Consider the following 24100-nt stretch of genomic DNA (forward strand, 5'->3'; position numbering starts at 1 on the left):
CAAGGGAGTGAGCCTCATGTACACTCATATTATTTAACTATTCAGTTTAAGGAAGTTTACTATGAAATCTCAGGAGAGTTAAGTGAAATCTCATGAGATCACAGTAAAAGAGTTCATGACCTCAGCACTGCTGATGCCGATTGGCTGCTGTTCATTTCCTTCATTTTTTTATATTTTTTTACCTGCAGCTGGACAGAAGCTGAGCATAACTTTTTACACATGACTTACTCTGGTGAGCTGAGGAAATTGTGAGGTAAAATATCTTCCTTTTTTACATAGAGATGCTCAGGTGATATTTAACTGTCAGCTTTTTACAGTTATACTGCATTAGTTTCAACTTGATTTAGCATATGAGTATTATGTCCCTTTAAGCATTTATTTGCTGTTTAATGTTCCTTTAACTAGAGTTTTCCTTATATTTAATATCTATTTTCTTTCATGTAATTAACAAGAGTCCATGAGCTAGTGACGTATGGGATATACATTCCTACCAGGAGGGGCAAAGTTTCCCAAACCTTAAAATGCCTATAAATACACCCCTCACCACACCCACAAATCAGTTTTACAAACTTTGCCTCCAAGGGAGGTGGTGAAGTAAGTTTGTGCTAGATTCTACGTTGATATGCGCTCCGCAGCAAGTTGGAGCCCGGTTTTCCTCTCAGCGTGCAGTGAATGTCAGAGGGATGTGAAGAGAGTATTGCCTATTGAATGCAGTGATCTCCTTCTACGGGGTCTATTTCATAAGGTTCTCTGTTATCGGTCGTAGAGATTCATCTCTTACCTCCCTTTTCAGATCGACGATATACTCTTATATTTACCATTTCCTCTACTGATTCTCGTTTCAGTACTGGTTTGGCTTTCTACAAACATGTAGATGAGTGTCCTGGGGTAAGTAAGTCTTATTTTCTGTGACACTCTAAGCTATGGTTGGGCACTTTATTTATAAAGTTCTAAATATATGTATTCAAACATTTATTTGCCTTGACTCAGAATGTTCAACTTTCCTTATTTCCAGACAGTCAGTTTCATATTTGGGATTATGCATTGAATTATCATATTTTTTCTTACCTCAAAAATTTGACTTTTTTCCCTGTGGGCTGTTAGGCTCGCGGGGGCTGAAAATGCTTCATTTTTTTGCGTCATTCTTGGCGCGGACTTTTTTGGCGCAAAAATTCTTTTCCGTTTCCGGCGTCATACGTGTCGCCGGAAGTTGCGTCATTTTTTGACGTTATTTTGCGTCAAAGATGTCGGCGTTCCGGATGTGGCGTCATTTTTGGCGCCAAAAGCATTTAGGCGCCAAATAATGTGGGCGTCTTTTTTGGCGCTAAAAAAATATGGGCGTCATTTTTGTCTCCACATTATTTAAGTCTCATTATTTATTGCTTCTGGTTGCTAGAAGCTTGTTCACTGGCATTTTTTTCCCATTCCTGAAACTGTCATTTAAGGAATTTGATCAATTTTGCTTTATATGTTGTTTTTTTCTTTTACATATTGCAAGATGTTCCACGTTGCAACTGAGTCAGAAGATACTACAGGAAAATCACTGCACAGTGCTGGAGCTACCAAGCTAAGTCTGCTATAAACTTTTGGTATCTGTTTCTCCAGCTGTTATTTGTATTGCATGTCATGTCAAACTTATTAATGCAGATAAAATTTCCTTTAGTACTGTTACATTACCTGTTGCTGTTCCGTCAACATCTAATTTTCAGAGTGTTCCTGATAACATAAGAGATTTTATTTTTTTTTAAATCCATTAAGAAGGCTATGTCTGTTATTTCTCCTTCTAGTATACATAAAAGTCTTAAAACTTCTCTTTTTTTCAGATGAATTTTTAAATGAACATCATCATTCTGATACTGATAATGGTTCTTCTGGTTCAGAGGTTTCTGTCTCAGAGGTTGATGCTGATAAATCTTTGTATTTGTTCAAGATGGAATTTATTCGTTCTTTACTTAAAGAAGTGTTATTTGCATTAGAAATAGAGGATTCTGGTCCTCTTGATACTAAATGTAAACGTTTAAATAAGGTTTTTAAATCTCCTGTAGTTATTCCAGAAGTGTTTTATCTCCCTGATGCTATTTCTGAAGTAATTTCCAGGGAATGGAATAATTTGGGTAATTTATTTACTCCTTCTAGACGTTTAAGCAAATTATATCCTGTGCCATCTGACAGATTAGAGTTTTTTGGGACAAAAATCCCTAAGGTTATGGGGCTGTCTCTACTCCTGCTAATGTACTACTATTCCTATGGCAGATAGTACTTCATTTAAGAATCCTTTAGATAGGAATATTGAATCCTTTCTAAGAAAAGCTTACTTATGTTCAGGTAATCTTCTTAGACCTGCTATATTTTTAGCGGATGTTGCTGCAGCTTCAACTTTTTGGTTAGAAGCTTTAGCGCAACAAGTAACAGATCATAATTTTATAGCATTATTATTTTTCTATAACATGCTAATAATTTTATTGGTGATACCATCTTTTGATATCATTAGAGTTGATGTCAGGTATATGTCTCTAGCTATTTTAGCTAGAAAAGCTTTATGGATTAAACTTGGAATGCTGACATGTCTTCTAAGTCAACTTTGCTTTCCCTTTCTTTCCAGGGTAAATAATCATTTCGTTCCTTTCCTCACAACAAGGAACAAAAGCCTGATCCTTCATCCTCAGGAGCGGTATCAGTTTGGAAACTATTTCCAGTTTGGAATATATCCAAGCCTTATAGAAACCTATAGCCAGCTCCTAAGTATCTATGAAGGTGCGGCCCTTATTCCAGCTCAGCTGGTATGGGGCAGATTACGTTTTCTTCAAAGAAATTTGGATCAATTCCGTTCTTAATCTCTGGTTTCAGAAACATTGTTTCAGAAAGGTACAGAATTGGCTTCAAGTTAAGGCCTCCTGCTAAGAGATTCTTTTCTTTCCCGTGTCCCAGTTGACACAGCAAGGCTCAGCATTTCTGAAATGTGTTTCAGATCTAGAGTTGGCTGGAGTATTTATGCCAGTTCCAGTTCTGGAACAGGGGCTGGGGTTTTATTTTATCTCTTCATTGTACCAGAGAAGGTCAATTCCTTCAGACCAGTTCTGGATCTATCATTATTGAATCGTTATGTTAGGATACCAACATTCAAGATGGTTACTGTAGGACTATCCTGCCTTTTGTTTAGCAAGGGCATTATATGTCTACAATAGATTTACAGGATGTGTATCTGCATATTCCGATTCATCCAGATCACTTTTAGTGTCTGAGATTCTCTTTTTAGACAAGCATTACCAGTTTTGTGGCTCTACTGTTTGGCCTAGCCTCAGTTCCAAGAATTTTTTTCAAAGGTTCTCGGTGCCCTTCTTTCTGTAATCAGAGAATAGGGTTTTGGTATTTCCTTATTTGGACGATATCTTGGTACTTGCTCAGTCTTCTCATTTTCGAAGAATCTCATACGAATCGACTTGTGTTGTTTCAATCAGTTCATGGTTGGAGGATCAATTTACCAATCAGTTCATTGATTCCTCAGACAAGGGTAACCTTTTTAGGTTTCTAGATAAATTCAGTGTCTATGACTCTGTCCTTGTCAGACAAGAGAAGTTTAACATTGATATCAGCTTGTCAAAACCTTCAGTCACAATCATTCCCTTTGGTAGCCTTATGCGTGGAAATGTTGGGTCTTAGGACTGCCGCATCAGATGCGATCTCCTTTGCTCGTTTTCACATGCGACCTCTTCAGCTCTGTATGCTGAACCAATGGTGCAGGGACTACTCAAAGATATCTCAATTAATATCTTTAAACCGATTTTACGACACTCTCTGACATGGTGGACAGATCACCATCGTTTAGTTCAGGGGGCTTCTTTGTTCTTCCGACCTGGACTATAATCTCAACAGATACAAGTCTTACAGGTTGGGGAGCTGTGTGGGGGTATCTGACGGCACAAGGGGTTTGGGAATCTCAGGAGGTGAGATTTCCGATCAATATTTTGGAACTCCGTGCAATTTTCAGAGCTCTTCAGTCTTGGCCTCTTCTGAAGAGAGAGTTGTTCATTGTTTTCAGATAAGACAATGTCACAACTGTGGCATACATCAATCATCAAGGAGGGACTCACAGTCCTCTGGCTATGAAAGAAGTATCTCGAATTTTGGTTTGGGCGGAATCCAGCTCCTGTCTAATCTCTGCGGTTTATATCCCAGGTATGGACAATTGGAAAGCGGATTATCTCAGTCGCCAAACGTTGCATCCGGGCGAATGGTCTCTTCACCCAGAGGTATTTCTTCAGATTGTTCAAATGTGGGAACTTCCAGAAATAGATCTGATGGCTTCTCATCTAAACAAGAAACTTCCCAGGTATCTGTCCAGATCCCGGGATCCTCAGGCGGAGGCAGTGGATGCATTTTCACTTCCTTGGAAGTATCATCCTGCCTATATCTTTCCGCCTCTAGTTCTTCTTACAAGAGTAATCTCCAAGATTCTGAAGGAATGCTCGTTTGTTCTGCTGGTAGCTCCGGCATGGCCTCACAGGTTTTGGTATGCGGATCTTGTCCGGATGGCCTCTTGCCAACCGTGGACTCTTCCGTTAAGACCAGACTTTTTGTCTCAAGGTCCTTTTTTCCATCAGGATCTGAAATCCTTAAATTTAAAGGTATGGAGATTGAACGCTTGATTCTTGGTCAAAGAGGTTTCTCTGACTCTGTGATTTATACTATGTTACAGGCTCGTAAATCTGTATCCAGAGAGATATATTATAGAGTCTGGAAGACTTATATTTCTTGGTTTCTTTCTCATCTTTTTTCTTGGCATTCTTTTAGAATACCGAGAATATTACAATTTTTTCAGGATGGTTTAGATAAGGGTTTGTCCGCAAGTTCCTTGAAAGGTCAAATCTCTGCTCTTTCTGTTCTTTTTCACAGAAAGATTGCTATTCTTCCTGATATTCATTGTTTTGTACAAGCTTTGGTTCGTATAAAGCCTGTCATTAAGTCAATTTCTCCTCCTTGGAGTTTGAATTTGGTTCTGGGGGCTCTTCAAGCTCCTCCATTTGAACCTATGCATTCATTGGATATTAAATTACTTTCTTGGAAAGTTTTGTTCCTTTTGGCCATCTCTTCTGCCAGAAGAGTTTCTGAATTATCTGCTCTTTCTTGTGAGTCTCCTTTTCTGATTCTTCATCAGGATAAGGCGGTGTTGCGAACTTCTTTTGAATTTTACCTAAAGTTGTGAATTCCAACAACATTAGTAGAGAAATTGTGGTTCCTTCATTATGTCCTAATCCTAAGAATTCTAAGGAGAAATCGTTGCATTCTTTGGATGTTGTTAGAGCTTTGAAATATTGTGTTGAAGCTACGAAATCTTTCTGTAAGACTTCTAGTCTATTTGTTATCTTTTCCGGTTCTAGGAAAGGCCAGAAAGCTTCTGCCATTTCTTTGGCATCTTGGTTGAAATCTTTAATTCATCTTGCCTATGTTGAGTCGGGTAAAATTCCGCCTCAGAGAATTACAGCTCATTCTACTAGGTCAGTATCTACTTCCTGGGCGTTTAGGAATGAAGCTTCGGTTGACCAGATCTGCAAAGCAGCAACTTGGTCCTCTTTGCATACTTTTACTAAATTCTACCATTTTGATGTATTTTCTTCTTCTGAAGCAGTTTTTGGTAGAAAAGTTCTTCAGGCAGCGGTTTCAGTTTGAATCTTCTGCTTATGTTTTTTGTTAAACTTTATTTTGGGTGTGGATTATTTTCAGCAGGAATTGGCTGTCTTTATTTTATCCCTCCCTCTCTAGTGACTCTTGTGTGGAAAGATCCACATCTTGGGTAGTCATTATCCCATACGTCACTAGCTCATGGACTCTTGTTAATTACATGAAAGAAAACATAATTTATGTAAGAACTTACCTGATAAATTCATTTCTTTCATATTAACAAGAGTCCATGAGGCCCACCCTTTTTTGTGGTGGTTATGATTTTTTTGTATTAAGCACAATTATTCCAATTCCTTATTTTATATGCTTCGCACTTTTTTTCTTATCACCCCACTTCTTGGCTATTCGTTAAACTGATTTGTGGGTGTGGTGAGGGGTGTATTTATAGGCATTTTAAGGTTTGGGAAACTTTGCCCCTACTGGTAGGAATGTATATCCCATACGTCACTAGCTCATGGACTCTTGTTAATATGAAAGAAATGAATTTATCAGGTAAGTTCTTACATAAATTATGTTTTTTCACAAGAATCACAACTTATGACATCAAGGTAGTTTTGACTAAAATGTACAATAATATTAAGTTTATTTTTGACTGTAAAGTTTTCATTATAATAAATGAGTATAAGTAACTTCTATATAAATATAAAAATTTAGACACTAATATGAAAAAGAAAGAAAGAATTGCATCGGCATCAGATGCAATTCAAAGACCAGGATAAATTGCCAAACACTATATAATAACAAGATTACTACAATAAATAAAAAAAATATATCAAAAAATATGTGCAGTTTATTAGAAAGTACAAAACATATTAAATCCAAACACACTTATAAGGCTTTCAAATAAATAAATAACCACAGAAAATGATGTGTTACAAAGCATTCAACACCCCCACATAAATACACAAGGGACAGACAAACAATACACATGGGCCCCACTTATACCACTAAACTAAAACAAAACCTAAGCCGGCAAATAAAAGTTCATGATAAACAGTTAGATCCAGAAGTGAGTGAAATAAAAAAATGACATGGCAGCAGGCCAAAACAGGAGATGAGTGGTTAATGATGATAGCTGATGCTATAAATGATAAATGTTCATAGATGAATGAATGAGGAGATGGTTAATGAAAGTAATGTATTCCAAAGCTTAGGTGAAGTTGTAGGGTAAAGTACACAAGCAGAGCAATTGCTAAATTGTCACAAATATATGGGTGGAGAGGTGTGGCGGGCGTAACTTAAATAACAGTTCAAATATATATTCCAGCTGGGGGCGAGTACATGGTCAGATGGGTAATGCACACAAACGGCAGTAGTATAGTACTCCAAGCCCCTAATGTCGATCAGAGGTACCTCTGTCGCTCAGAGACCTGATGGATGTTGGTGAGGTGCGGTCGTAAGTATGAAAGGAAGGATCGCATGAGTGATCGACATTAGGGGCTTGGAGTACTATACTACTGCCGTTTGTGTGCATTACCCATCTGACCATGTACTCGCCCCCAGCTGGAATATATATTTGAACTGTTATTTAAGTTACGCCTGCCACACCTTTCCACCCATATATTTGTGACAATTTAGCAATTGCTCTGCTTGTGTACTTTACCCTACAACTTCACCTAAGCTTTGGAATACATTACTTTCATTAACCATCTCCTCATTCATTCATCTATGAACATTTATCATTTATAGCATCAGCTATCATCATTAACCACTCATCTCCTGTTTTGGCCTGCTGCCATGTCATTTTTTTATTTCACTCACTTCTGGATCTAACTGTTTATCATGAACTTTTATTTGCCGGCTTAGGTTTTGTTTTAGTTTAGTGGTATAAGTGGGGCCCATGTGTATTGTTTGTCTGTCCCTTGTGTATTTATGTGGGGGTGTTGAATGCTTTGTAACACATCATTTTCTGTGGTTATTTATTTATTTGAAAGCCTTATAAGTGTGTTTGGATTTAATATCTTTTGTACTTTCTAATAAACTGCACATATTTTTTTATATATTTTTTTATTTATTGTAGTAATCTTGTTATTATATAGTGTTTGGCAATTTAACCTGGTCTTTGAATTGCATCTTATGCCGATGCAATTCTTTCTTTCTTTTTCATATTAATGTCTAAATCTACTTATCAGGTTGCTGACACTTCTTCATTATTCTATATAATTTTGGTACCACCTCTTCATTTTTGTGTTTGGTTTGTTAAATATAAAAATTTGTATTATAATTTACATGCAATTTTTTTAAAAACAAAGAATGTTGAAAATTAGTATAAAACCCCTTTGAAAAAAGTAAAATATAGAAATGTAAACAGTAAAAAAAAAAATTTTGCTTGAAGGTACTTAATGGGACACTGAACCCAATTTTTTTTCTTTCGTGATTCAGATAAAGCATGCAATTTTAAGCAACTTTCTAATTTACTCCAATTATTAATTTTTCTTCATTTTCTTGCTATCTTTATTTGAAAAAGAAGGCATCTAAGCTTTTTGTTTGGTTCAGACCTCTGGACAGCACTTTTTATTGGTGGATGAATTTATCCACCAGTAAGCAAGAACAACCCAGGTTGATCACCAAAAATGGGCCGGCATCTAAACTTAAATTCTTGCATTTCAAATAAAGATACCAAGAGAATGAAGAAAATTTGGTAATAGGAGTACATTAGAAAGTTGCTTAAAATGTCATGCTCTATCTGAATCACAAAAGAAAAAATTTGGGTTCAGTGTCCCTTTAAGGATTCATTGGACAAAAAGCCACATATGTAACAAAAAGTGTAAAGCATTGTATGTGACATCAAAAAGCAACTTGTTTATAAAACTATAAAATCCCTTTGTTCACAATTAACATAAAATCTAAGATATAAACTTGTTACCTTCATTGTTTCTTATGGTAAAGTTTGGATTCACAGACTGACTATCTTGAAGAGAAAAATAGAATCTTGGTCCATTTGATGAATTGTCTTTATCTATTGCAGTAAGGGTGTGAATAACCTAATGAAAGAGAAGCAAAAAATAATATTATTATAATTATCTCCAGGAACTGAGGTTTAGCAGATATGTTGGGAGAGTATAATTAAACAAACTTTTGCTAATAACTTTCTAATAAATATTAGACCCTATAAGAGCTAATGTGCACACTAAAATCATTTTTTTTTTTATAACTTATGTGTTGTTAACTGTATAGGGTCATTCCAGTCGAAATTTAAATGCACATGTATGAATTACATATTTGAATAGAAACTTAATTGCAATATAAATGTATTGTCAAAATGCTTCTAGTAAAAGTTATCGCTGTTTTAGTGTTAGCATTTTTCTCTGCACGTGCATGTGAAGCATAGCACCAGCATTTTAAATACTGTAGCTGCTCAGAGTGCAAGTGGGGTTTGTATCATGTCAGCAATTAGCAAATTGAGTCACTGCCAGATGGTACAAGCACCTTAGGCTCTCCGATCAAGTGCTTTGTTTAAAATGCTGGTGCACGGTGCATACTTAAATACACTTTTGAAACCGCTATAGCTTTTATTAGAAGATTCTATTCAGAACTGAAATGCATCCATGTGGATTCCAGTTTTGGCTGGAATGTCCCTTTAAAGCCTACCTGATTTGTTGAGGCAGCTTTGGGAGCTGATTGGCTACCTGCAGCATTCATTATGACCTGGTCTTATATCTGTTGGTCCTAATTAACAAGTAAAAACATCTGGTACAATAAGAAGACTGATTCACAATTATGAAAACATTTATTTTAAAATTATTTTGTCTTCTTTTAGATTTACCAAGGTGTTTTCAGAATGTCTAATACTTAAACATGATCACATACATAAAATATTAACTGTGCTAACTGGGCTGTTATAAATAACAATTTATTTAAGTGCCATCTCTTGCTATACACAGTATACAGTTTTTTTTGGAAAGACAAAACTAAATGAATGTGCCTATGGACTGCATATCTCTAAAATCTTGTAAAAAAAAAAGTTGCCCTTGAAGGCCGCCTCTTATCTCGGTGCATTTGGACAGTTTTTCATCGCTAGACAGAGCAAGTTCGTGTGTGCCATATAGATAACATTGTGCTGGCTCTTGTGGATTTACCTAGGAGTCAGCACTGATTGGCTAAAATGCAAGTTTATCAAAATAACTGAAATAAGGGTGCACTTTGTAGAGGCTTAGATACAAGGTAATCACAGAGGTAAAAAAGAAAATGAATATAACCGTGGTTATGCAAAACTGGGGAATGAGTAATAAAGGGATTATCTATCTTTATAAACAATACAAATTCTGAAGTAGACTGTCTCTTTGCACAAGCAACTACTTGTGCTTCCCTTCCTCTGCTGTAAGAGCATGGCTTGTCAATTATCCCTAATGAGCTGGTGCTACTTTTTAACATATGATTGAGGGCGTGTATGCGCAAACCTGCAGCATTTATTTATTTCTTGTAAATAATCTTAGTAGGACTTTAGTTAATGTGATATTTCTGATCAATCATGTTGCTATCTTTGCATTATGACCTGTTGAACAATAATATAAAAGTGTTTTACTCAAGCTTTCACTAAACCCTATTTACAGCATTTTTTAAACAATAATTCTTTAATAGGATTCTTAAAAAAAATACAGGTCAGCGAATAAATTTTATACACAAACCGAGTATTTTTTACTTTAGAACAGTTGTTTTTATAAGCTGGTTTACAACATTAGAAATACCACCAACTGATAGCTGAATAAAGTAAAAACATGAATAAAATATGAAATCCATCTCTGTTATGACATCGAAATAATTACCAGCAGTGCAGTAATCTGCATTATTATTTTAGAGGTAGGTTTCAATAAACATAAATGGAAAACTAACATTAATGCTGGAGTTTAAAGGGATATGTGACCCAAATTAACCCCTAAACCGCCGCTTCCGGACACCACCGCCACCTACATTATACCTAGTAACCCCTATCCTGCCCCCCCTATACCGCCGCCCTCTATAATAAAGTTATTAACCCTATCCTGCTGATCCCGGACCTCGCCGCAACTAAATAAATAGTTTAACCCCTAAACCGCCGCTCCCGGACCCCGCCACAACCTATATTAAACTTATTAACCCCTAATCTCCCCCCCACACCGTCACCACCTATAATAAATTTATTAACCCCTATCCTGCCCCCCACTACACCGCCGCCACTGTAATAAAATTATTAACCCCTAAACCTAAGTCTAACACCCCCTAACTTAAATATTAATTAAATAAATCTAAATAATATTTCTCTTATTAACTAAGTTAATCCTATTTAAAACTAAATACTTACCTTTAAAATAAACCCTAATATAGCTACAATATAAATAATAATTACATTGTAGCTATCTTAGGATTTATTTTTATTTTACAGGCAACTTTCAATTTATTTTAACTAGGTACAATAGATATTAAATAGTTATTAACTATTTAATAGCTACCTAGTAAAATAAAGAGAAATTTACCTGTAAAATAAAAACTAACCTGTTACAATTACACCTAACACTACACTATACTTTAATAAATTATTTCTATTTAAAACTAAATACTAACCTGTAAAATAAACCCTAAGATAGCTACAATATAATTAATAATTACATTGTAGCTATTTTAGGATTTATATTTATTTTACAGGTAACTTTGAATTAATTTTAGCTAGTTAGAATAGTTATTAAATAGTTATTAACTATTTAATAACTACCTAGCTAAAAGAAATACAAAATTAACTGTAAAATAAATCCTAACCTAAGTTACAATTAAACCTAATACTACACTATCATTAAATTAATTAAATAAATTACCTACAAATAACTACAATTAAATACAATTAAATTAACTAACTAAAGTACAAAAAATAAAAAAGCTAAGTTACAAAAAATAAAAAAAAATAAGTTATAAACATTTAAAAAATATTACAACAATTTTAAGCTACTTACACCTAATCTAAGCCCCCTAATAAAATAACAAAGCCCCCCAAAATAAAAAAATTCCCTACCCTATTCTAAATTAAAAAGTTCAAAGCTCTTTTACCTTACCAGCCCTTAAAAGAGCGTTTTGCGGGGCATGCCCCAAAGAAAACAGCTCTTTTGCCTGTAAAAGAAATACAACCCCCCAACATTAAAACTCACCACCCACATACCCCTAATCTAACCCAAACCCCCTTAAAAAAAACCTAACACTACCCCCCTGAAGATCATCCTACCTTGAGTCGTCTTCACTCAGCCGAGCCACCGATGGAACCGAAGAGGAGATCCGGAGCAGCAGAAGTTATCATCCAAGGGGCGCTGAAGAAATCTTCCATCCGATAGAAGTCATCATCCAGGCGGCGCTGAAGAAGTCTTCCATCCCGGCAATGTCATCTTCCAAGCGGCGTCTTCAATCTTCATCCATCCGGAGCGGAGCCATCTTCAGACGAGCCAACGCGGAGCCATCCTCTTCTTCCCGACGACTACTGACGAATGGATATTTCTTTAAGGGACGTCATCCAAGATGGCGTCCCTTCAATTCCGATTGGCTGATAGGATTCTATCAGCCAATCGGAATTAAGGTAGGAAAAATCTGATTGGCTGATTCAATCAGCCAATCAGATTGAACTTCAATCTGATTGTCTGATCCAATCAGCCAATCAGATTGAACTTCAATCTGATTGGCTGATTGGATCAGCCAATCAGATTTTTCCTACCTTAATTCCGATTGGCTGATAGAATCCTATGTGTGTAAACATATCTATGTGTGTGTGTATAAGTGTATACATGTGTATGTGTTTATGTGTAAACATGTATGTGCACAAATACATATATACAGTATATATATACATATATATATATATATATATTTATATATATATATATATATATATACTGTATATATAAGTGAGTGCTAGACTTTCTCTGTGAGTTGTGTTAATTTGCTTTGTAATTTTCCCTATGGGCCTTCCACCCAGACTTGTCTAGGGTTTACTGCCTGGGACTCTAGGGACGGTGCAGTCCCCTTCCATATTTTGCTAATGTCTAGAGTGATTACATAAGTCTGTGCACCCTTGACCCAGTTTGTTTAATTGAGAGCTTGCATTGTTTGGCTGTATTAAGGACCCAGGTTTTGGGAGAGACCTTGACGTGGTACCTGGGCTTGTCCCATTTAGTCAGATGCAGTAAATAACTCTTCCATGTTTGCTTTTAATCTTAGCTTAGTGCTTGCAAGTGAGTGCTAGACTTTCTCTGTGTGTTGTGTGCGTATAAAGGCTTTAACAATGCCTAGAAGCACCGTGAAGTCTATTATTAAGAAGTGGAAGGTATTTGGTACAACACAGACCCTCTCTGGATCAGGACGTCGCTCCAAACTGGATGAAAGAATCAGGAGGAAACTGGTCAGAGAGGCTACCAAGAGGCCCACAGCAAGGAATTTTCGACAAAGAGTGGTCATTGTGTGCATGTGGCAACAATGTCACAAATTTTCCACAAATCTGGCTTGTATGCAAGGGTTGCAAGAAAAAAAGCCACTCCTCCAGAAAAACTACTGCAGTTACGACTGAGCTTTGCCATAACACACCTAGGAGATTCTGAGGCCACATGGAAAAAGTTGTTATGGTCAGATGAGACTAAAATTGAATTATTTGGCCTCAACGCCAAACGATATGTCTGGAGGAAATCCAATACAGCTCACCATCCAAATAACACCATATCTAAAGTAAAGCATTTAGGCAGTAATATCCTGTTATGGGGGTGTTTCTCTGCAGCAGGCACTGGAGCACTTGTCAGGATAGAAGGAATAATGGATGTGGCAAAATACTGTCAAATTCTTGAGGAAAATCTGCTTCCCTCTGCCAAGAAGTTGTCAATGGGAAGAAGGTTTACCTTCCAACATGACAATGACCCAAAGCACACAGCAAAAATGACCACACAGTGGTTGATGGAGAAAAAGGTAAATGTCCTTGCATGGCCTAGTCAGAGCCCAGACTTAAACACCATTGAATATCTGTGGCATGACTTGAAGACGATAGTCCACTAATGGTCACCATCAAATGTAACGGACCTGGAGCAGTTCTGCAAAGCAGAGTTGGCAAATATTGCACAGTCTAGATGTGCAAAGTTAGTAGAGACATATCCCAACAGACTAAAGACTGTAATTAAAGCAAAAGGTGGTTCAGCAAAATACTGATACAAGGGGGTGATCCTTTTTGCAACTCAGTGATTCTGTTTTTTTTTAATTGAAATGTTGGTTTTATATCTTCCACTGGATGTTATAAGTTGCACTGAGTAATTAAAACGGGATAATCAAAAACTATGCCTGTCTTTATTTCAGGCTGCAAAGCAACAAAATGTGATTATTTTCAAGGAGAGTGATCCTTTTCACTACCCACTGTATATATTTTTTTAAATAGTCATATATATTTAGAGCAGTTGGTCTAACGCAGTGTCAGGTTAGCACGCAAGCAATAAATGCTCGATTTGTTTTTAACAGTGGGGAGAAGAAGTTAGTGTAGTCATGATATTTAAAGTCCTGAAGCTAGCGTGCATCGGACATTTGCTCTCTTGCTTAGTTTTTTGTAATATGCATGCTAACCTGGCAGCGTTAAAACATTTTTTGATCAACTCCTAACACATTCCTATGCAATAAATTTTAGCCAATTGAGAGCACAAATATATTAAAAATACTTATATTTAACACCAGAGTTTGACACAGTACAAATACACCCTACAAAATATAAAAACTTAGTAACATATGATCATTTAAAAGATTATGGGCTAGATTAAAAGTGGCGCACTAATATTAGCAGGCACAATATTGAAATATTGTGCCTGCACTAAGTTGTGTGCATATTACAAGTTTAAAGTAAACATGCACCACTGAGCACAATCTAATTTTGCGCTTGTCGGGTTAGCACCACTGAAGACCTTGCGTAAAGGGTTAGGGCTAAAATTAAAGTTGCACTAAACTCAATATAAATACATTAAAACTACAACTTATACATAACTTTATTTCAACAAGGATTTGTTGGGGAAATCTTCTGATACCATATTCACATATTTATTCAAGATGATTTTGAATACTAAAACCCCAGCTCCACAGCGGTTACAGCAGTAACCTGAAGCTCCATTCCTGCTCCTCCTGGATGGTGCACACAGCGGTTATATCAGTATATGGGAGATTCTTTCCTTGCCCACTCTATTGTATGGTTCATTGATAGAAATCTATCATTTTAATAGTCCGTTTATGCATAAAAGTATAGATGTGGGACCATTTTCCATTGCTTGTGCAATGGTAAATCTGAACTGCAAAAGCCTCTTAGTAAGCCCAGAATGTAGGTGGACAGGTTCCCTTGTTGGAAACATTAAGAGTTTATATCAATTCTGTACTTATTTTCAGCAGATAACCATTTCTGCCAATAGTTTCTTATACTTTTAATTTATTTTTCCAGTAATCACAATAACAAAATGCTTCTGCCCTACATACCCCTCAAGTATAAAATAGTTACCTACTGAAAACATGAAATCCTTATTTGCCTCTTTAATCTACCAATTTCTTAACTAAATGGCCAAAACAACTGATAGAAAAACTGTCAATTTTGTGGTTTTAGCGTTTAAATAGTATCTTTATGTTGATTGATCTCTTAATATTATACAGTGAGGCTAATAAATAATATGTGTGTAATAAAACTACTGTCTGATCTTCAACAATGTCTACATGTGAATTTTGAAATGATATTACATTATTTTAATAACTATAGGAGGGGCTTCTAAAATGTTTCAAAACATATGGGAAACTACAATTAAAATTAATCAAATGTAGTACTAATAAAAAATAATTTATATTAAAATAATATCAGCTGCCCTTCTTACTCAAAAAAATTACAATAATAAATACTCTAAGAAGTCACAAGGAAAAGGAAAAAAATGCACAAAACTCACATAAAATATGTAAAAATTAAATGAAAAAAAATATTATGTAATTTACAGCTGTATTTTTATCATAAACTAAACCAGATTCCATGGCAACATGCAACCTGAAAGCAACCAAAAAAGTTTAAAAATATTCCAAAGTAAAAAAAGTTACTACTTTGGCATATTCATTTTTTTTTTTTTTTTCATTTAAAATAAGCAAAATTCTTACTGCAAATTTTATACAGAATAAATGCAATTAGAATAAATCTGACCATTAGGATACTATTAGTTTTATTATGGTTGTAAGTCACTTTCATTTTATGGTTCATGCAAGCAAGAAATCTCTTTGTTGAAAATATGACAAAAAAGATAATGGTAAAAATAACTTATTTGAATTTCTAGATAGATCACAAATGGTTTCAAGGATATGAATTGCATAAATTACCATCTCTGAAATTAAGAATAATAATGTTTATAATGTATGATTTATGAAAATGTTTTATTAGAAGAAAATAATGTGTTAATAACAAATACATAACCAAGTTACAGTATACTTTGAGCAATATGTTTGCTTTACTAATTGTTTATAAATTATGCACACATTCCACAACCACTGGTATTCAATGTAGAACATATGTCATACTTTGTTGTGTAGAAGGTATATTGCAATGACAACAAGCAAGGGTGAACATTATTTCTGTGTGAGTTCTTGTTGGCTTATTTCAAATTGTAAAGGCTTGTCATCCTTAGAAAAGGTTTTACTTTTTGTATAGCTCGAGAGTTTTTTTAAGTGTCCCTCCTAAATATTTATTGACAACACCCATGCAAGGAATCTGGTTATTGCCAAGGAAATGTTGGATGCTGTAAATATGTGTGGTCTTATCTAGAGTCTTCTTTTTATTTGGTTCTAGGATAAGCAGAAGATATAAACAGGGTATTTTACATCCCATCTGTAGAAATAATTAATATTTGCCCCCTTCAGTACAAGTGACCTTGTTTTTTAAAGTAGAATTTTAGAGTTGAATGTGCTCACATTTACCTTTCTTTTTTACTTTTTTGCTTTTATTTATATCATAGAGCCAACAACTTATCTTTCTTGTTCTAATGGTTGCTGAACTAACTTTCTCTAATATAACTGTATCTCACTAATAAGGCGCACAAAACAGCTCCTTGGTTGACTGCTTCTCTCATTTGTTATGTATGCAAATTAATACCCTTGGGAACTAATCTCCCTATTTGCCCGATGATGTAAAGCTCTCTGCTCTAGCAAGATGATATAAGATGTCTTTTCAGTGCTGTGACATCCCTCAAAAAAATAAAAAAAAACATTTAAATGCATATTGTGGGATCAGTTCATTAAACCCCCAAGCAGACATTACTCGTTAAGCCGTCCTGCATCGCTAAATGCCGACAGCGTACGCTGTCAGAATTTAACATTGCACAAACATTTCACAAGAAATGCTTGTGCAATGCTGCCCCCTGCACATTTGCGGCCAATCACCTGCTAGCAGGGGGTGTCAATCATCCCGATTGTATCTGATCGGGATAATTGCAGTCCGCCACCTAAAATGTGGCAGAGAAGTTAAGGAGCAGCGGTCTTATGACTGCTGCTTCTTATCTTCTGTTTCCAGTGAGCCCCAAACTATGGGGATAGATGGAAGCATCTGCTGCTTATTAAATCTACCCCTGTATCTTGAGAGCTCCTTATCTAGCTATGCAGAGTTCCGGATGTGAATGGAAAGACACCTACATAGCAACATAACGCTAACAAAAGCCCCTAAAGAGTTTCTGTAATTTCCATCCACGCTAGCGAGCTTTTGATCACCATGCCCAAAGAATGGTGGGAGCAATCAGATGTAGACCTGTGCATAGATATGGCTGCACCTCCCTAAAAAGGCTCACAGAAGGCTGAAACATACAACTATGGATGCCATGCATCTCTTTCAGAGGAGTTTACCTAATATTGTAGATTTGGACTGTTTTAGGAAGGCCAGATTAATTTACTGCAGAAAATGTATTCTCTGTGAAAGACACATTCCAGGTTAAAAGTGTCTAGTGAAGTATCTTTGTTCATTACTTGGTTGAAAATGTGACTGTTTTGTTGTGTTTTTAGTAGTTTAGGTAATTACTTATTTAGATAATACGTTTTTTATCAGTGTGTGAAGGGTTTATTTAAAAAGACAAATGAGCCAGATGAAAACATAAAAAGAGTCATATAGTGAGAGAGGTGGAGTAAAATGGTAAAAAGAGATATTAATAAATGTGAGCCTAGTGTGAGGAGAGGAATGTTAGTGTAAGGACTGTGGGACCCTTTTATGAAGCTGCAGACGCAGCTTTGGAGCCTGAGCAGGCCTGAAATGTTAGTTAAGAAGCTGCAGTCTTACGACCGCTGCTACTTTGCGTGTCCACTACCTCCAAGGTCAAGGAATTAAATAATTCAAATCACATCTGATCTGAATTAATAACAAGCTCTTCTCTCATGCAGTTGGCTGTGTTTGTGCAATTTTAAATGCAGGCAGCAGATGCTGCCCACTTGCAGATGAGGTTGTCGGGCAGGAACTTTGTCTGTCAGGACTATAAAAAATTAAGGCTTGTGTATATGAAAATGATCAAAAAGTAAAGTAGATTATAGGAGAGGGGAAGATTAAAAATACTTCAGTATGGGGGGCGGAGCCAACTTTGAAACCGGATGGTCGCACTTTCCAACAGCTCTCACTATACTCTATCTAAAACATAAATTTAGCGACCGTCTGTGCTCATATATTTATTTATTAAACTACTAGTGAAGATCTGGAACTGCAGCCGTTCTTAACAGCTACTTTTAACGAGAGGAACCTCATAAACATATCTCCTCAACCTTGAAGCGATTTGCACTGACTGCGTGGACTGTAGCAGCCATCTTGTGGCCTAATCGGAAATTTCAGTTAAGAGAACAAGATCTACTCACTGAGAACAGCTTGCCATAACCACCGCTTTTATCTACTTTGATGGTGGGCTCCTAAGGCACTTATCAGAACAACAAATAAACATAATGGAGCTCTTAAGCTATGCCTTCGTAGAGTCACTCCACGGCCTGCTGTGTACGCATTTCTCGAGGCTTGAGAGAAGCATGATGGAGGCTTGGGGAGGAGCTGCAGCTATAGAAGCACAAAGCACTGAACCGACAACTTCAAAGGCCGCTCCTATTTTGAAGCTTGAGGTCGGATGGTCGGACCGGGTGATACACAGCACTGTTCAGCCTGAACTCGGGCAAGATCTCACCACAATACAGGAATCAGCCAACAACCTGGCTCAACAGCGAAAGGTCTCCGTAACAGGCGAGATTACACCTGATGGGCTACAAGATCATGAAGGCGAGTTAGTGAGACCGGAGAAGGAAAGCAACCTTTTATTATGCAGGCGAAGTATGAATGGGCTTCAAACATGGGATTCACTTTACTTTGGCCTCTTACACTTGGTATTATCGTTGCAAGATGGCCTGCCTGGGGGCACCCAGCATTACGGTCTTTCCTTGCTATCAGCACAAAATGACATTAAATTAGGCATCGGCTGATGCCGACTTACCAAAGAAATCTTGAACTGCTGCCTCATTGAACTCTTTTATTGCAGTTTGTCTTACAAGACTTTATAGTTATAGTTCGATGGTCTCTACAGCTGGCTCATGTTAAGTATTGGACACTATGTTATATCGTTATGCCTTAGCTGAATGTTTTTCTTTACAGTCTAGTTCATAGGCCTTTATACACACCATACCCTCCAATGTGTTTTATGCTAGTTAATTAGATCTATTTGGAGGCTTGGTTCATATTTGTTAGCATATGTCGTCTCTCTGATATGTATGGGTGTCACTTGCACCTAGCATACCTATATTCTTCTAATTGAGTCATTTACCTATAAATTCTGGTCCCTGCTATCTATATAAGCTATAAAAGCTATTGGTCAATGTTCACAGAATTTTTTTTTATTATCTTGCTAACATGCTTTCAGGTGGTTTGTTTTCTCACCAGCTGCCTTGAGCTCCCAATATTGTGCCTATTATTGCTGTTCATTCCCTTCTATCTTACACAGCTATATCTAGGTTTAAACCAGCGGCCTACTTTGGTATTTCTTTTTATTTTATTTTATACTAGTTACATGCTGCACTATGTATGAGAGGTACTTGAGGAATACTTAGATCTGTATAAGGCACACATATATATACTCAATTTTACAGTATATCGGGTTACAGTATCCTACATGAAAGCAGATAATATGTTTGACATTATTGCTGCGTATTTATTTAATGTGAGAGGAGACATGTATAATCCACCTGCTGACTCGCCGTACGGCATCTGATGCTATCTTTAGTACACTACAATTCAGCAGTGCAATATTAGTCCTATGTCTTAGAAAATAGTATTTACCATATTCTGCCTTTAAATGTATAGGTTTCATATGAAAGTTATTAGTTATAAATGGCCCCTCTGGAGATCATCTCTTTAGCCCTATATAGAACACACATTATGGTGCCAAAAGAGGATCTAGCTAATCGCTCTTCACTTTCTTATATATATATATTTATTTCCCTATTCAACCTATATAGCTAAGCGATGATAATGGTCAGAATAAAATTTGATCTGTTGTCCCCTACCATGCTAAATATTCCTAGGGGCTTGGGTGTCTACCTGAGCCTCCTACTCCTAATTTTATAGACATGATAGGCAACATATATGTAGACCACACGACTAGTTAGAAAAAATCAACGCTCCTCATTAGATCTATACATATGCCCTTAGAGATAGTTCTAGATTTTTGTGTAACATCAAAACCTATATATCACTGTGTGCAACCTATCGTTTAAGTATTTAACTCATTATTAACGCAGGCTGGCCCTGCAGTTTGCACTGTCTCCCTCCTCGAGGCACCAGAGCTGAGATATATAACTTATGTCACACCTGTACATTTAGATTTTGGGGCCCTAGTATATTAGGTATGGCACTGTCCCAACACGCATTAGTCTCTTGTTAGCAACCCATATATATTTAGTCTCACATAGATGTGGTGCCTTGTTTTACTGAAACATGTTTAATTTGAATTACAATATTGCAGCAACCCTTGCCTTTTTAGGACGACGCGGCTTTTTGATATGTTTAGTTTATTATGATCAATTTAACACCTCCCCCCCCCCCCTCCACACACATCATACACCTCCTAATCTGGGAGAGTTAACAACGCGGTTTCTCTTACCTATACCGCACCCTAACTACCTTCTATATGAGTATACCTTGCAGCATCATATTACAGTGACTTTATTTCCCCCTTCCCAATTCTAACTGCAAGGCAAAATAACAAAAAATTTGAGGTTTCATCATTGAGATCCATAAGTGGTCTCCTCTAAATCAGATAGCCCTCTGTATATTTAATGGTTCTATGAGATGTGGGGTCCTGGAGAGGCCTCCCTGATGGAGTAGAGGGCTTCGTTATTTTTCTTGGCATGTCCTTTTTAAATTGTTACATCTCCTACAGCAAACCCATAATTTACAAACCTCATATCATATAGTCAGAAGATATTGCTCATTTTATATGTACTTATAATATGCAACTTAGGCTTAGCATTTTTTGTTATAACTATAGGATATACCTTGTTATGAGCATTCTTGAAATGCAACTGTATAATGCTGTAATGCTTATTATGTATGCCATTTTTCCTCAATAAAAAATATTTAAAAAAAAAAAAAATACTTCAGTATGGTTAGTGCATGGGTTGCTGAGGGGGCCTTGAGAAAAAAGTTTAAAGTTAGGGTAATTGCTAAAGGTTGTTTTGGGTGGTGGGCAGGACAGAAGTGGTTAGGTAAATTTATGTTGTATATCCCACAACATTTTGCATAGGCTTTTCAGGACAGAGAGGAGAAAGATTTTTTGGTGTTGGCCCACAGGTGTTCTAAGGACAGAGCCACAAAAGGCAGGGCAGGTCTTGGTGTGTCATAGGTGGGGTTAGGCAAAGTCAAGACATGTCTTGTGTGGAACTGGGCAGGACATTTGCCTTGAGGGGGAACTACAGGAAGGATAGCATGCCGATGTCCTAAACCATGACAATCTTGCAAGACCTAAAATGGTTGTGATGTATGACAGGCAAATTAGGGTTTTTAGAAAGTGTGGATTAGCTAAACGTGTAGTATAATTAAAATCAGAGAAACAGATGGAGTATGTCCAATTGGTAGCTACCTACCACCACAATCTGTTTTTCACAAATGAACACAAGCACATACCTTTGCTTCTCAGAAAATTGACTGATTCCTGATTTGATGAATGTGAGTGAATGTTTAAGCTGATTCCTTCTACCAGAAGAATCTATGAATTGGGCAGTTAGTTGCTGGTTGAATGTGTCAGTTGTGGAAAAGATTAATTATTAATTCTAGTAGTTTTTCCAACCAGCTAAACACTAGATTTAGATTTTAACAAAACTGTCAGTGTTTTGAAACAGATTTGTCTCTAGTTTATACTTATATATTTTTTAAATAGTTTGTTACATTTTTTTATATTAATAAAGGTTTAAGCAATTACATAAAATACATAAAGACTAACATTTTTGCACCATCCTGTACGTCATACAAAAATTTGTTAAAATATATACACTGTGTGCAGAATTATTAGGCAAATGAGTATTTTGACCACATCATCCTCTTTATGCATGTTGTCTTACTCCAAGCTGTATAGGTTCGAAAGCCTACTACCAATTAAGCATATTAGGTGATGTGCATCTCTGTAATGAGAAGGGGTGTGGTCTAATGACATCAACACCCTATATCAGGTGTGCATAATTATTAGGCAACTTCCTTTCCTTTGGCAAAATGGGTCAAAAGAAGGACTTGACAGGCTCAGAAAAGTCAAAACTAGTGATATATCTTGCAGAGGGATGCAGCACTCTTAAAATTGCAAAGCTTCTGAAGCGTGATCATCGAACAATCAAGTGTTTCATTCAAAATAGTCAACAGGGTCGCAGGAAGCGTGTGGAAAAACCAAGGCGCAAAATAACTGCCCATGAACTGAGAAAAGTCAAGCGTGCAGCTGCCAAGATGCCACTTGCCACCAGTTTGGCCATATTTCAGAGCTGCAACATCACTGGAGTGCCCAAAAGCACAAGGTTTGCAATACTCAGAGACATGGCCAAGGTAAGAAAGGCTGAAAGACGACCACCACTGAACAAGACACACAAGCTGAAACGTCAAGACTGGGCCAAGAAATATCTCAAGACTGATTTTTCTAAGGTTTTATGGACTGATGAAATGAGAGTGAGTCTTGATGGGCAAGATGGATGGGCCCGTGGCTGGATTGGTAAAGGGCAGAGAGCTCCAGTCCAACTCAGACGCCAGCAAAGTGGAGGTGGAGTACTGGTTTGGGATGGTATCATCAAAGATGAGCTTTTGGGGCCTTTTCGGGTTGAGGGTGGAGTCAAGCTCAACTCCCAGTCCTACTGCCAGTTTCTGGAAGACACCTTCTTCAAGCAGTGGCACAGGAAGAAGTCTGCATCCTTCAAGAAAAACATGATTTTCATGCAGGACAATGCTCCATCACACACATCCAAGTACTCCACAGCGTGGCTGGCAAGAAAGGGTATAAAAGAAGAAAATCTAATGACATGGCCTACTTGTTCACCTGATCTGAACCCCATTGAGAACCTGTGGTCCATCATCAAATGTGAGATTTACAAGGAGGGAAAACAGTACACCTCTCTGAACAGTGTCTGGGAGGCTGTGGTTGCTGCTGCATGCAATGTTGATGGTGAACAGATCAAAACGCTGACAGAATCCATGGATGGCAGGCTTTTGAGTGTCCTTGCAAAGAAAGGTGGCTATATTGGTCACTGATTTGTTTTTGTTTTGTTTTTGAATGTCAGAAATGTATATTTGTGAATGTTGAGATGTTATATTGGTTTCACTGGTAAAAATAAATAATTGAAATGGGTATATATTTGTTTTTTGTTAAGTTGCCTAATAATTATGCACAGTAATAGTCACCTGCACACACAGATATCCCCCTAAAATAGCTATAACTAAAAACAAACTTAAAACTACTTCCAAAACTATTCAGCTTTGATATTAATGAGTTTTTTGGGTTCATTGAGAACATGGTTGTTGTTCAATAATAAAATTAATCCTCAAAAATACAACTTGCCTAATAATTCTGCACTCCCTGTATATCTAACCCCACAATAAAACATATTTTTAAGGGTTATTAGAAATTCTAACTTCACTGAGAGGTAATGGCACCGCAATATGAAATAAGTTATAAGAAATAAAGGTTATGAATAACATTCTGAAATATTACCTTCCCTGATAATTCACTTATCTTTTTTCTTCATATTGCTCTCCTCCTACATTATGCACTTGAAGAGCTCTCTCATGACTTAAGTTTTTCTTTGTGATTTTTTTGCAGTGGTGCAGAATAGCTAACAAATTCTCAGTTCTCAGCATATTAAACAGATATCCCAAATGATTTCTTTCTTCTACAACTTAAACAAGCACTTAATGCATTATCTTACTTTCTCACAAATCATTTCTTCCTCATGTGTT

At 36.6% G+C, this 24100-nt stretch overlaps 1 protein-coding gene across 3 annotated transcripts in view; it reads right to left on the reverse strand.

The window, feature by feature from the left end:
* CDH18 (cadherin 18) overlaps positions 1-24100 on the reverse strand; it is a 951076-nt gene that overhangs the window by 20808 nt on the left and 906168 nt on the right. For all 3 annotated transcript variants that reach the window (XM_053714609.1, XM_053714610.1, XM_053714611.1), the window contains one exon: positions 8546-8663. In XM_053714609.1, coding sequence (XP_053570584.1) covers positions 8546-8663 — 118 coding nt within the window. The remainder of the gene's footprint in view (positions 1-8545; positions 8664-24100) is intronic.

The sequence above is a fragment of the Bombina bombina genome, chromosome 5, assembly GCF_027579735.1.
Source record: "Bombina bombina isolate aBomBom1 chromosome 5, aBomBom1.pri, whole genome shotgun sequence".
Classification (NCBI taxonomy): Eukaryota; Metazoa; Chordata; class Amphibia; order Anura; family Bombinatoridae; genus Bombina; species Bombina bombina.